Raw genomic sequence first — 14,607 nt, 5'->3', positions numbered from 1 at the left:
CTCTTCTTTCTAATTCTTCAAGGCACAGGGAATGCATGCCCCAGCTGTAGACTTTCAGAAGCGAGGCTGTCCACCAGGTTACAGAAATTTGGCTAAGTGATACTGAGCTGAGCCTTTTGTTGTACACTCTAAGCCAGCTGGGATCTATGCAGCTGGGTTCCCATGTACTCACCACCTGCCAGGCTTCTCGTTCTGGTAAGAAAGTCCATTTACCAACCTATTCAGCAACAGTAAAGTGTACATGTAACAAGTCACAAGTTGTTCCATTTATTTGAGTAAATATCTGGTAAATAAAATCATTGGTAAACATTACAAAATTAAATACATTAAAAAAGCTTGCCAGTATACATAAAATTCACAAACATGTACTTCTTTTGAAAAATAAAATATGTTCAGAGCACCCTTGATATAAAATGCCTGACTAGTGTCACCTACCAGCATATGGTAGCTTATCGAACATTTCAGATAGGATATTTTCCAGGAGGGAGCAGGAAATCTCTCTTCTGTTCTCGCTTTTACAAGAGATCCACATTATAAACTCTCCCAAGTCTCAGGGTAGAGCCATAAAAAGACTATAATAATCTTTGCCTACTTGAATAGGAGAAGAATCTTGATTAAGACCACATCACTAAATGCAAGACAGTGCTTTAAAGTTATTTTGGCAGCATTGCCTTTTTCCTCCACTGTGAAGCAGCTTTTAAGTGGTGATGGACATTTCTCTAGATATGACTGCAGGCCCTTTTTCAGCATAGGTTTGCACAGTTCCAAGACACCATGAGGTGGAGAGGAAATGATCTGGCAAAGCATCAAAGTTAAAATAACAACTTTAAGTCTACAAATTAAGCCCTTAAAATTCCCAATTCTCATATGCTGCAGTCTAAATAAGAAGATATGATGAAATTTTTTCACCGGGCTACTTTAAGGGTACTTAGAAAAATGGCAGCACTCATTTTAGTAATCTAAATTGGTACCTTCTGGTAGCATATTTGCAATAACCACCATTTAAATAATTTACTGTAACAAACTTTTCCTTCCATCCATGTGAAACAGTATTCACAACCCACTTTATAATTTATGTACAGACAAGCACAAGAAATTTGACATCCATGAGTTAAATGTACAACCAACTTAAAAAACATTATCCAACTAGTCACAAGGAGAAGTCTCCTAGCTCTGTAAATGTACAAGATCTTCCGGTTTACCACGTAGGCTTGCTGCCTTTCATCACTAACTCTTGGATTCTTCACTTGCTTCTGTAATCCTCAAGTGAAAGTTGAGCAGCATCCAAAATGTTGATATTCTTGATTAAAAAATAAAAATAAAAATTGACACTTAAAAAAGAACCCTTAAAACACACAAAAGAAATTCCTTGAGTCAAACCTGAATGAAATCATAAAAGTTGTGGAGAAAGACAAGTATTTTAATAAAGGTCTTGTATTCGAAGTCCCATTTCCCTTGCCATGTCTTTTACAGAGTGCTACTACTTCGAGTTATTTATATACTCTTCTTTTGAGGGGGACTGAGTTTTCTCATTCCTCTTATCCGAGTTAGCAGCTCTTTGATAAATTCCTAGGAAGAAAAGATTAGAAAATATGAGTAATCTTTATGATCCCATAATACCATGATTTTGAGTTTTAAAAAAATTCAAAGCAAACTGTACATTTTACTTTAAGCTTTTACTGCTAAGCTGGAATTTCTTTAGCCTGATATCCAGGAATCTTATATGCATACTCTTGAAAGTGTGAATTACTGATTTTTCTTCTGTGAGACTGTGCTGCTTTAGTTGCTAGTCATCTCCCAGCCATTTATTACATAGGGCCTTCTACCAACTGTTGAATGAGGTAAAATCTACTATGGGATACCATGCAAACAGCCAAAAGAGAATGTCACAGTTTCAGCCTGCACAGAAAGCAAACAAAAGAGGTGTTTGTCTCACCATTTTCCAGCCTGGCACAAGCATTTTGTCTGGCTGCTCATTCAGCTGGAAAAGAGAGCTAGTCTGGATGAAAACTCAGCTGTTCTCCTGTTGGCCTGTTACATTCCAAGCTGGCTCACCCTCTGACTAGATTCACCACTGCTCAGTCCCACACCAACTGGTTCCAGTCTGAGGCTATGCAGAGGCCAGAGGAAGCACCACTGGTTTGTTCTGGGTGAAACACTGGGTGATACTTGTGGTAGAGCTCAGTGATCAACGTTATTCCAAAACAAAAGACATTAATGTGCAACGTTATTCCAAAACAAAAGACATTAATGTGCCTGCTCTTTGTTCACACTGAGAACTTCCTCAGCTTCAGTGGGTTTCCTTTTTTAAAAATAAATTGTGAAAGAGCAAAAGCTTAAAGAATTGCACTATTATACACCGAAAGAATTTCAGATAATAACTGCAGGCATGCTAAAAGCTAAATCACCCCTTACTGTCACACTGGGAGAACAATGTTTATCCATGGTACTATGCATACACTCACAAAAAGGTTCTTATCTAGAAATCGTTTAGCTATGAACATGGAATGTAATTATGGATTTAGTCAGTTCACTTGATGTGAAAGGACAAAAAAGCATGACTTCCTAGCCAAGTGCTTGAGGCTAAACATGCCAGTGAGCAAGGTCACCACAGTACCTTTCCAGAGTCACACTAAAACATACATTATGCGGGTGCTGAAGTGTGCATACAAAAAGTCTCTGTAAATGGGTATTTTGACTTGAGAGGGGCAAGTTTTTTTCTTGCACGCTGATATTGTACTGCATAAACAGTTTTATCACTGCTTAAGTTCCCACACCAGCTGTGGTTTCAAGTATAAACAGCAAATGCAAAGCAACACCTATCTCAGTGTGGGCCATAAAAGCTCACCAGGAACATTATGTATCATAGTGTGGTACTCACAAGCCAGCTAGATCAATACCAGTACATGAAACACTTGTGTATATCAACAGTGCACATCCCATACAAATAGGCATATAGCTTAAAGGGATGATTGGAAAAATGCATTGTTAAGATCCCAGTTCTCCCTCTCTATCCCTTAGAAGCTGTATTTTTTCCAGATATGCACAGGTCACTGCAACAATATCCACTCAGATCTGTCAGAATACAGCACTTAATCACTGAGAAGTCAAAAAAAGGAGAAAGGCAAAATCCACAGCACTTACTGCACTGTGCATTGATCCTGTGTTACTGTTTCATCATCCTACAAGCCTTTAACCAACGCAAAACTAACAAGGCATGCTGCTGTTTGAAGGAAGAAGATCTTCACTCAGAGGGCAGTGAGGTACTGACAAAGGCTGCCCAGAGAAGCTGTGAATTCCCCATCCCTGGAGGAGTTCAAGGCCAGATTGGATGGGATGGCATCTGCAGAGCAGACAGGGAAATCTACAGGCATTATTCTGACTATAGCTGTTTGGGAACGACCTTTTTGAAAGGCACCTTTTTCATTCCTTCATCCATTTACTCCCAGCTCAGAAGAATCTGGAATAAGTTTCCCTTGGATATGAAATGCAGTCCGGGGATCAGCTGTTCCTCAGTACAATGCTACAGCAAACCTCACGTTATTTTGGCAGCACCCCCAAGCACTTCTTCTGCAAGATAACATATTTGATTCAAGTTTTCTATCTTAAGGGCACCTAGAAACTCCTCAGTACCACCAACACAGCATCAAAATAAACCAAACTGAGTTGAGGTAACCTAATCAGTTGGGAGATAAATTAAGGGGTTTTGTTTTCTTTTTCGGTTTGTTTTCTGAAAGGGGAAAGAAACCATATTCACTTAAAGAAGAACATAAAATGATTACAAAAGCTTATCCCTCTGGAGTTATTTTTCTTGAACTAAGTAAAACCCAACAAGAACATTTTGTACACAGCAAGCATTTCACACAATGCAGCAGTACAGTAGCGCAATCCCATAGGTGTCAAGCCAGAGTACCAGTTCAGTATGTTTATGATTAGCTCTAAAGTATCATTTTGCATTGATGCCTGCACTGAGCAAGCACTGTGCTTTTGTACATTTGTTCTCCAGTGCCTGTGCCTTTTGCGTTTTGCAGCACTTCATCAAGGTAAGGCAGCATTCTAGAGCAGATGCACACTTTCCCTCTTGGAGGCATAAAAGGCAGCTTTGCAGCATTTTAATAAGCCTTCACTTTACAGTTAACTGACTCAGCTTTATGATGCACAGTAATACCCATTTATTTTCTTTAAACATCACTCAAAAATTGCTGTTTTATTCCTTGCGGACATTAGAGTTGAAGCTTAATAGAAGGCTTAATATCCACATCCATCTCAACCTCGTACACAAAAAGTCATTTTACATGAAGCACTTTTGTGAAATCCCTTCTAGGAGTTGGGCTGATGTTTAGCATCGTGAATTGAAAGCTAATCATGTAGCAAGATAAGTAAAAAGTAGTTCTGCAACACAGGTTGAATTATCTACTTACTAATACTTATTTAATTCTCATAGTTGGAAAACACTTAAAAATAACTCAGTTAAAGATTCAAGAAATTACAAATTATTCCTTTGAGGACTGCAGCCAGAAGCACGGAGGGCATATCTGTACTTGTAATGGAAGAAAAATCTAGTACCAACAGTTTGGTCATTTGTTAATGGGGAGAAAAAAAAAAAAAAGGAGGAAAAAAAAAAAAAAAGTGTATTACCCTAGTTTAAATTCTTTCTATCTGATTTTCTTCAAGGAGATCACCTGTAGATACAGCTTTGTCACAAGCACAAAGTCTTGCTAATTTATAATACAAAATTGCTGTTTCCAGAATACACATCTTTCTAATTCTAAAGTCAAATTCAAATGAGAGCTGGACAGAGAAGAAATCTATAGTTCACTTGAACTCATTAATTGTCAGCCTTAGGCAGTTGCCTTCTCCTTTCTCTAATGCTTTCCATAGAATCAAAGGCATCTAGTTGAACAAAAACATTCATCTAATGCAGAATAAAAAAAAAAAAAAAAATTAAGAAGGCAAACAAAGGTGAAATGATAATTCAGCAAAGGGGAGGAGATCACTTCACCTCTCTGCTTTGGAGGTGCGAATCACTGTTTTAATGAGGTCATTTGACAGGCAATGAATTCTCAGCTTCCTGTTCAAGTCATCCAATTAATTCTAGACACTAATTAGACTTTTTCTCTCCAGTTTTCTCTTCCACAAACAGAACACATGTAATAGGACTAAGTCTTAAGCCAAAATGAAAGGTGTCTCATGCTTCTGCTTCACCAGAGCATGAAATGAATCCTCAGTCATCTTTACTCCACAGCTTTCCTTCCCTACAGCCAAGTCAAAAATCAAGATTTTCTCAATTGTTTGCCTGAGGCTGTCTCCCAGAGAAAGAGCCTGATCAGTTGAATGCAAAAAGTAAATCCAGCCTGGAGAGTGCTCTACATAACTATGTGACGAGGAAACTTGAAAATACCATCTGAATGGGGGAGGAAAAAGAAGAAGAGGGAACCTTATTTCCAAACACCTTCCCTTTCCCACAGGCTCAAGCCTTAAGATGACTGCACATGAAGAAGGGAACTGATGAGTCCTAGATGTTTCAGGGAAATGGGGCCAGAAGCTGTCTTCTGATAGCAAGAATTGGTGCAGCACCTCTGCAGCCTCCCTGCACAATCCTAAGGGTGCCAGAGAGGCCACAACACTATCAGTGCCCAGAGGAGTACACAGCAGTTCAGCTTCTCGGTTAGCCCTGTAGAAGGCACTGACTAAATACCACAACACTTAGCTGTGGTTAAGATATATACTCCTGTTACTCCATCATTTTTAAAATACTGTGATGAGTATTTGTAAGGTATGTTCATGAGTACTTGCAGAAACAACAACATACAAGTTTAATTATCTCCAACACTGTCATTCCGAGTTAGGGCAGATCTCAGCAGGCCCGTAAGCCACTTTAGTTCACTGAATTCAAAGTGGTTAAACTAGATGAAATTTAAGGCCCGTTTCAACCCAAACCATTCCATGAGTCTAAAAGGATCAACTAGAAACCATATTTTCTTCAAAATGCCTCTGTCTGTCTTGTTTTAAATATGTGTTTCTTAACATTTTCTCTTTACAAAATGATTTATTTATCTGCTATCAAGTAATATGGACATGTAGGATAGTTACAGTGACTTAATTTACCACCCATCAGCTGAGCTGCCATGACTGAGCTTCTAAGCTGTCCTAGGTGCAAGGTAGAATACTGCACTAAGGCTTCAGGACACATCTTTACTGTTGCTTAGAATGGGTATCCTCTGTATTGCTGCCCCACAATTACATTAAAAACAGACAGAAACCAGTAACATAAGTACAAAATAATTCATAACACAGCAGGACCAAAAGACAGATATCTTTCAAAAGTTGAGAAATACCATTTCAAAAGAGTTTTCTATCCATGTCTGTATACTAAATGCATACATTATCTAAAGACATACTTAAATATGTTTAAAAAAAAAAAAGTGCTTGGACCATACTTGAAAATCACATCAAAAACTGCTACTATTACAAAGTTCTCAACAAAATAACTTTATCATGCTATTTCATTTACTTTTTCTCTCATTTTGCACTGAGTGAAGATTTATACTAAGAAGGTGGTCTGGTAGATTTAATCCTGCCTGCCTGAGTGGAAGATATCTCTAAACCATTTGCGCTAAGTTTTATATATTCCTTTGAAAGAGGAAAAAATTAAATTAAAAAAAAAAAAAAAGAAAGAAAGAAAGAAAGAAAAAAAAAAGAAAAAAAAAAAACAAACCCAGAACTTACTTAACTAGGTTCTGTTAAAAGACATTATATAGTTCAACCACACCTTTCAGAGTCATTATGCACAAATTGCTTGTTCATTCAATTTCTCTTTCATAAAAGTTCACAAGTCACAACTTTCCTCAAATCACTTTGACAGTTCCACCTGCAGAAGCTTTAATTCACATCTGTGACAAATCCTTCAGACTATCTCCAGAGCAGAGTCTAAATAGGTGATCTTGCGATTTAGCCAGCCTCCTTCAAATTATACTTCATTTATTTCACACCCACAACAGTCTTCCTATTCTGAATACTGTCAAATATCAAAACCTTATAATCAAAGCCACAGATCATACTTTCTTTGTTACATTATTCACTGCTAATGTGAAACTCAGAACTCCCTGTGACCTATATTAAGACCCTCTATTGCACAGAACCGAGACAGCCACTTGGAAAAGGTTTGGGGTGGGACGCTCCCCAGGCAGTGCGTGGCACAGAGAAGTGCTATCTGCCCTGGCCACATGGACAATTGCAAAGGATGCTGCTGCTCGCAGCTCTTTTTCAGCCACAACTGTTCACATACAACATCTTATGACACTGATTTTGCACAAAGCATATCCTATAGCAGTGCCAATAGAAGAACTGCTCTCATAACAAGCCTTAGCTTACATAGCTTAAACTACATGATTTGTACCACCTTGGAACTAGATACGATAGTACCAGAAGTTAAGAAAGGGAAATGGAGAAAGCAATGTTTAATTTTGCATGATGGGAAGACTATTGTCATATGTCAAAGCACTGTCTCCGTTGGAGGACCTTAAGCCTATTCCTTAGGGCAGGCTTCTCAGAAGAACATTTTAGCACTTCTCTTCAGCAAGTGTAACTTAGCTACATGGAGCAAGGAGATTTCGGCACAAACAAAACATGTGAGTATAAATATGAGTCACATGCTGCAGTGACCAACACCAATAAAAATGTATTCCTTAGAACATAGTAGTCAATAAATGCATCTCTTCACTGCTATTTTTCTTTGTGTGTGTGGTTTTGGTTGCTTTTTATTGGTTTGGTTTGTTGTTTTTTTTTTAATATTATTACATTTGAAGAAACAGCCAAGTTGGAAAATGATGCCCAGACATTATTTTTACCTTTTGGCACATTGTACACAGCTGATTTCTAACAGTGAATAACACATCAGTAACAAGGCATATCAACCTTGATTAGCAGATCAAATTTTTGATGTAAGGATCGCTAACGTAAAACAAACAGTATCCAAAAAAAAATCATACTAACTGCACGCACCTTCCCAATTAATGTGTTTGCCTTGTTTGAGTAAATTAAACCACTGTTTACAAGAAGGCTCCCACATCAAGCATATTCTCATACAAATTAACACAACAGCAATAACTGCTACCTCCAGAAAGATTTAAAAAATTTAGTCCACATTCAACAGTGTTGCTATAGATCCTTGATGTGGTTTAACAGATGCAGATATGTCCCCATACTGCTTGCTTCAGAAGGTTTCAGAGCAGTTCCTCCTAAGTTAGTGTCAGATACTATCTTTCGCCAATTTATGGGTAGATTTAGGTTGGATATAAAGAAAAAGCCTTTTACAGTGAGGGTGCTGAGGCACTGAAGCAGACTGCTTGGAGAGGCGGTGAATGACACATACCCACAGAGACATTCAAATCCTGGCTGGACGGGGCTCTGGACAACATAATCAATCTGGAGGTGTCCGTGTTCATTGCAGGGGAGTTGGACTAGATGGTCTTTAAGGGTCCCTTCCAAATCTAAGGATTTTACGATTCTATTACAGAGACTGAGAACGGAGATTCAAAGTTCCTGCCCCCTTTCAAGTGACCTGGATAATTCCATTTCTTCTGATGAAAAAAATCAATCCAGAATCATAGAATCATTCTGGTTGGAAAAGACCTTAAAGATCATAGAGTCCAACCATGACCTAACCACACTACCCTAACAACCCTCAGCTAAATCATGTCCCTGTGAATATATGCATAAACTCTTCAACCATTCTTTAACCTTTACTTTCATTGGATAAAACAAAACAAAAGTGGTGTAAAGTATGATTTATTTCTTTATTTATTACAGGTGGTCTGTTGGATTTTTCCTTGTGTTCTGAATAGCAGAGACCTCATATTACATAATTTTTTAACCAGAAAGTGATTACAGCCTTTTTCAGATGGTAAAACTATTGCTGAAAAAGCATCTGGTGCACTCAATGAACTGTATTTGAGTGGTCAAGAGAAATTCTATCAGCTCATATTTTTTTCTCCACAAACTTTCTAGAAAGCCTTTCAAAAATCAACTACCTCAATAGTTTTCCACAGTCTGGAAATAGGAAATGAATGCAGATTTTCTAGAAAAGGCATCTTTATGGACTCTCACAAAGCAAATTAAAGCCTACTTAAAGGCTTTTCATCGTTCACCAATGACAGGTTAAGAATTACAATTTTAAAACAGCCTAAGTTAACAGTCATGTGGTGTTACTGGGCTCATAATGCTACAGATGAAGAAGAAAAGCTGCTGTTGTAAAAACAGTCCTGAGAAACAACTTCCATTTTAGCAACTATCGTCATAGACTGGATTATCTCAAGAGACTGTCAAAAAATATGGGTACTTTGCCAGGTAAAGGAGCTGTCTCCATTCTGCCAAGAGAGGATGAGAGAGCCAAGTCAAAAACTGCAGCATTAATATTCCACCCTCATCGCAGAGAGCTGAGGGCAGTTTAACAATGATATACATGTTCAGGTTGTTTTTTCACCTGACGTGCCACACCAACTTAATTTACCTGCTCTGCACAAATACTGCAGTTTTAGAAACAAGTTTTCCAGTGGAAAACTCACTGGTATCTGTCACATATCCTTATGAGAACTCTGAAATTTGTCCTTGCACTAAGTGTCAAACTTCAGAGCTGGAACAGCACAGAACAAGTTGTATGTATTTCACCTGGTGAGTCTTTCTGGGTCAGCTCCCTCTACTGTCAAAAAGTTCTTTATTACCAGCAACTTGTAGACAACTTTTCCATCATGCCACAGGGGTCAATAATAATGAAAAGTTTCCAAAGAAAGCATCCAGAGAGCTGGAAAGTGTATCTGTAACTGTAACAGTGGTTCTTCCTGACAGTATGACTGTCTGTACGGCCCAGTAGTTTAAGTGGCTACGACTACTGATATTACAGCGCTGCTCATCATAGTAAAAAGGAACCATACGCAGCCATGTTTCAAAAACCAAAAACCCAGCTTCCAGTCATGCACAACTGAGAGGTAACTGACTTGAGAGATCCTTTAAACCACCCACTCTATTAAATACTCCACATTTGGCACAGGTCATTTTGTTAAAATATTTACTCTTCCTACCAAACGTGTATTAACAGATAGGAAGTAGGCTATGTTGGCTCTGCAAATAGATACTCAAGTTGACAGTTGAACACTTCAAACTATAACTTGCTAGTTCAGGTTGTCCCACCATTACTGAAATCTACTCAAAGAATGAACTAGCTGAGGTATGTATCTGCATTACAGTTCCCAGATTTACTACCAACATTAAAATTACATGACTTCACCTTGAAGAGCACACAGTCCATCTCTCAAGCTGAAATTCATGGAAAATGTTTTGAGGGTTTTTTGACCATGTGTAGTAAATTGTGTCTAGTTCTCTTGTACCATGACAGTTCTAAGTGTCAGTAAATTCAACCATGCTGTTGCAGAAGACAACAATGGTATACTTCTGCTGGTATGATCAGCAGTTCAGTCACAGAGCACAGTTCATTCCTACTATAGTCAAATGACATAGTTAAACTTTCTCACCAAACAAAGCCCCAAGCCCATCAGCTTGCCGTTAGCATTCCTATGTTAACTTTAAAATAAATGAAATAAATAAAGTTAGTTTAACTTGAGCATAACCACATTGTGAAATAGTATTTAAGAAAAGTATTTTTACCTCTGTTGGTTTGTAGCAATCTACAAGAGTTTCCTAGAAGCAAAACATGAAAACAACAATTTCAATGAAGAGAAACAATGAACATAAATAAATATACAGTAGGAAATCTCACAAGGGAGTGGGGAAAAAGAAATAGAGCAAGGGAACAAGAACCAGGAACCACTCGATGAAGATGCTACCAAACACATCAAGTCAGCTTTACTCCTTTGGTAGGCCAAAATGATTTGCAGCTGGAGAAAAATGATGGCTGCTTCCTCCAAGCCGGAAACAACAAAATCCCTCCCTCAAAGACAAGTGAGGAGATGAGAATCTAAGAATATTTATTCCAGTGACACAAATGTGAAAGCAGCTTTATGTGAGAGCACCACTGTATTTGCAATGCAGAAATATAGACATTAGCAAGATCAGGCACTCCAGGGCAGGGCAGCTGCAAGCAGCTAGTTTAAGCAGAAACAGCAATGCTATTTATGAATGCTGAGTAAACAGCTTGGAGAGATGAGTTTCTGTGGTTGGGCAGTGGGCACTGAGAAAGGCATGCTGATAGCCACTGCTACCAGAGATATGCTACCTAAGCATCAAATTAGTGATCTAGAAACGAGCTGAAGTGCTTAGGGACAAGTTTCTTTTCTTTAGTGCATCTGAAAAAATCTTACAAATGGAAAACCTTACACGGTTTTCCTACCTTAGCTGAAATATATATATATATATATATATATATATATATATTCACACATATATATACATGTGTGTATATATATATATATATATATATATATATATATATATATATATATATATCAGGACAATTATGTTTCCTTTCCTTTGTCTCCTCATTCTTCCATTCATTCATTTTCTTTTTCTTGTACAAATTCAGCAGATATGTTCTGAATTACCCCACTAATTCCTTTTGCTGATCATTATGTCATTCTGTTGCACTTTTAGAAGGGTTACTCCATGAGAACTTGATGTGTTCAAATTTCTAGCTGGTATAATTAGAGAAACAAATCTTCCACTATCTTAAGGACAAGGCAGAATTTCCAGTCTGTGTAAGCACCAGTGCACATTTCTGCTGCTTCAGTGAATCAGAGAAACTATCTGGTCATCACAAGTGACTCACAGCCATACAGTTTTCATATTCTTTACATATTTATTTTCTTTAAAAAGGAGAAAAAAATAGGGCTTTCTAATCTGTCTTAAAATATCTCCCTATATTTCTGGATTCTTTGAACTTCAGTCTTTTTCTGCTATCACCTACCTTCCAGAAATTTCTTATCCTAAAAGATTTTGATTACCTTCACACAGTCCAGCAGATTATGCTAAACTCTGAAGTAGGAACCTCTCTGTTCTAATTCTGTGCTTACAGTGGATTTGGTCAGATACAAATCCAGATGCATTAATTTAGGCACATTTGGATTTAAAAGTAGAAAATAATATCACCTGTAATTTGAGAGCTCTCTCTTCTTCATTGGCTGCATCAAGAAGGTCATCAATGTCAATTTCTACATCTGGCATCTCTTCTTCCTGAAAAGACAGAACTCCCATTTAGTTCATAAAAGTAGACTTTAACTAACCTAAAAAGCAGATTAAAGATAGCACACAGAACTCAATCTGCCTAGAGACAGACAAGAAGAAAATCAGTAATGGATGGTGACTCTCTCACGGGCTTCACTTACAGGCCTCTCTTATGGCCCCCACTTATGGGCCAGCATAGGCTCAAGCCCCAGCCACATAGAAGTAATCCTTCCCTTGTATCTGGCGGTTGTGTTACCAACCCATGCCCAGCAGCACAACTCATGCTATTCTCACGGTACCAGGCAAGAAAGGGGAGAAGAGATCAGGGAAGGGAAAGTAGATGAAAGCTGCGGAAAGCTAACAAACAGCTTTGAAAACATCCTTGACTGGACTTATCATTGTTTTCCCCCCACTGTGAAATACCCCTCCTGCTAAAAGCTGGCTTTCCAGCATAAAGTACATGTCCCACCAGAGAGGCTCATATTTCCAGTGTCTGTACTGAAGCAAAAAGTCTAAGGCATGGAGTATCTTACATATCTCTTTAAGATTTTATCAACACACTGCTCCTTTTGCATCACCGATACATCAGAAATGTTCCTCAAGTTTGAGTTCCCATCTCCACCTTTTGAAGGACCTCTGAGCTCTGGAATCCCAATCAGAATTCACTGGCTACAGATATCACTGTTTATCGTCTTTGCAGTTACACCAAGAACAAACATTCTCTTAGCCATTTTTCACATTTTTCAATGACAAGAGGCACTTCAAGCTGGCAAAGTTAGCAGCAAAGTAACATAGCTTCAGCACCTTACTGCACATACAAAATACTTTGCTCTCAGCCTCTCACCCATGCCAACTCCCACATCATCAACACCTCAGTGCTGCAGACACACTTCTCTGACCAAGCCAGCATACTGGCACTGCCAGCCTGTACTCTCCCACCCCTCCAAGGTATTGGCTCAGCAGCACTGCATCACCTCAGCATCTACCAGCGGTAGACAGGGACCTGAGAGCATCCAAAGGGTTGGGCAGATTTGAGTCATGAGGAAGCAACAAGGCTGTTATCTGTAGTAGCACCTATTTTCTTGAACTCCACAGACACCTTTACAGTTCTTTAAAGGAACATTTTGACAAAAATGTGATAGTTCTGCTGATTTTCAAAACAATTTTACTGGCTGTGAAATAACAGATCCAATAGCAATGAACACAGGTAACACCAGAATTACTCTTAGGATGAATAAGACTCCAAACATTATCAAGGAAGACACCAAATAAGCCCAAGCTAATCTAATTAAAGTTAAATACCGTCACCAAAGTGCCGAACAACCATATCAGAAGTTTCAGCTGAAATGTCAGCTGCTCAAAGTTCATTAGTGTGGGAAGAGAAGGGACAGAAATGGATGCTCTAAGTTCCCTGTTCCCAATTGGAAGGAAAGCATGCAGGAACATGACCATGTAGTTATACAGGCTGCTAGATCCAATGAATAAGAACATATGAAGTATGTCCTTTGTCCAATTAGCAAGTTCTTTCCTTTTCAGCATGCATTTTAGTCAGAAAGGAAGCGTGGGTATTTGTGGAGATGACTAGCTACTGTAAGATGTTCTAGCAACAAGGGAGTTTCTAACCTAATGCTATAAACTTGTTAGTGATTTAAACAATGGGGGGAAGAGGAAAGAAAGAATCTGAATCTTTCGCAAACTTAAAAGATATTCAATAAACATATTCAGGAGTAGAAGGTGTAAAGACTAACCCACAACAGTGGAGCATTTATTACTTCAGCAGCTTACTATCCCAGCTCTACACTAATTCACATATCACACTAAGAACCAGAAATTCAACAAATAGAAAATAAGCCTCCTGAACATTTTACCTAAGCAGCTTATTACAAATACTGTTAAGATAGGATATCTGGACTTAGCATTAATGCTGTAAACACCAACCAAAACATACACCCATGGAGCTGCATAAATGCAGATTGCACACCCATCACCACACAGATGTGCTGTTTGGTACATTGAATATTTTATCAGATAATGTATTTTGTACTCTTGCCTGTTGCATTCTGCCAAATGAAATGATGCAGAAAGACAACAATGAGAGAGAAACCCCTAAGAAGTATATAAAGTTTTACTGTGATCACACTCCCCTGAAGATGAAAGCTCCTGTCTTGTTTAGATTGGTATAAATCATAGGGGAGACATCCTTGTTTCTATCTCTCTCTCTCCACTCATACCTTTTTCAAATCAGCCTTCTCCTACTTCTTCAAGGTTAGCAGTGCTTTGCAGGAGACAAAGAGCAGGAGTAGCTTGAACCTTCCTACAGATGTCCACTGATAATGCCAAGAAGACTTATTGATCCCACCTTTAAAATACTTGCAGCAGAAAAAGACTGAATCCAATCTGAACCTTTTCTCTCTGGGGATGTATTTTACAACA

The 14,607-nt window shown here is 38.4% G+C and overlaps 1 protein-coding gene across 2 annotated transcripts in view; it reads right to left on the bottom strand.

Annotated features, from left to right (window-relative positions):
- Positions 1 to 244: 244 nt before the first annotated feature.
- PPP1R14C (protein phosphatase 1 regulatory inhibitor subunit 14C) overlaps positions 245 to 14,607 on the bottom strand; it is a 50,628-nt gene continuing 36,265 nt past the window's right edge. For both annotated transcript variants that reach the window (XM_015858173.3, XM_085543476.1), the window contains exons 2-4: positions 12,100 to 12,183; positions 10,663 to 10,695; positions 245 to 1,569 (exon numbers count right to left, since the gene is read on the bottom strand). In XM_015858173.3, the coding sequence (XP_015713659.1) occupies positions 1,495 to 1,569; positions 10,663 to 10,695; positions 12,100 to 12,183 (192 nt within the window). In that variant the 3' untranslated portion in view covers positions 245 to 1,494. The remainder of the gene's footprint in view (positions 1,570 to 10,662; positions 10,696 to 12,099; positions 12,184 to 14,607) is intronic.

The sequence above is a fragment of the Coturnix japonica genome, chromosome 3 (genome assembly GCF_054131305.1).
Source record: "Coturnix japonica strain WE chromosome 3, WE-NBRP24, whole genome shotgun sequence".
Taxonomy (NCBI): Eukaryota; Metazoa; Chordata; class Aves; order Galliformes; family Phasianidae; genus Coturnix; species Coturnix japonica.
Note: the sequence above shows the minus strand (reverse complement) of the source record. Positions and strands in the feature narration are given on the sequence as shown.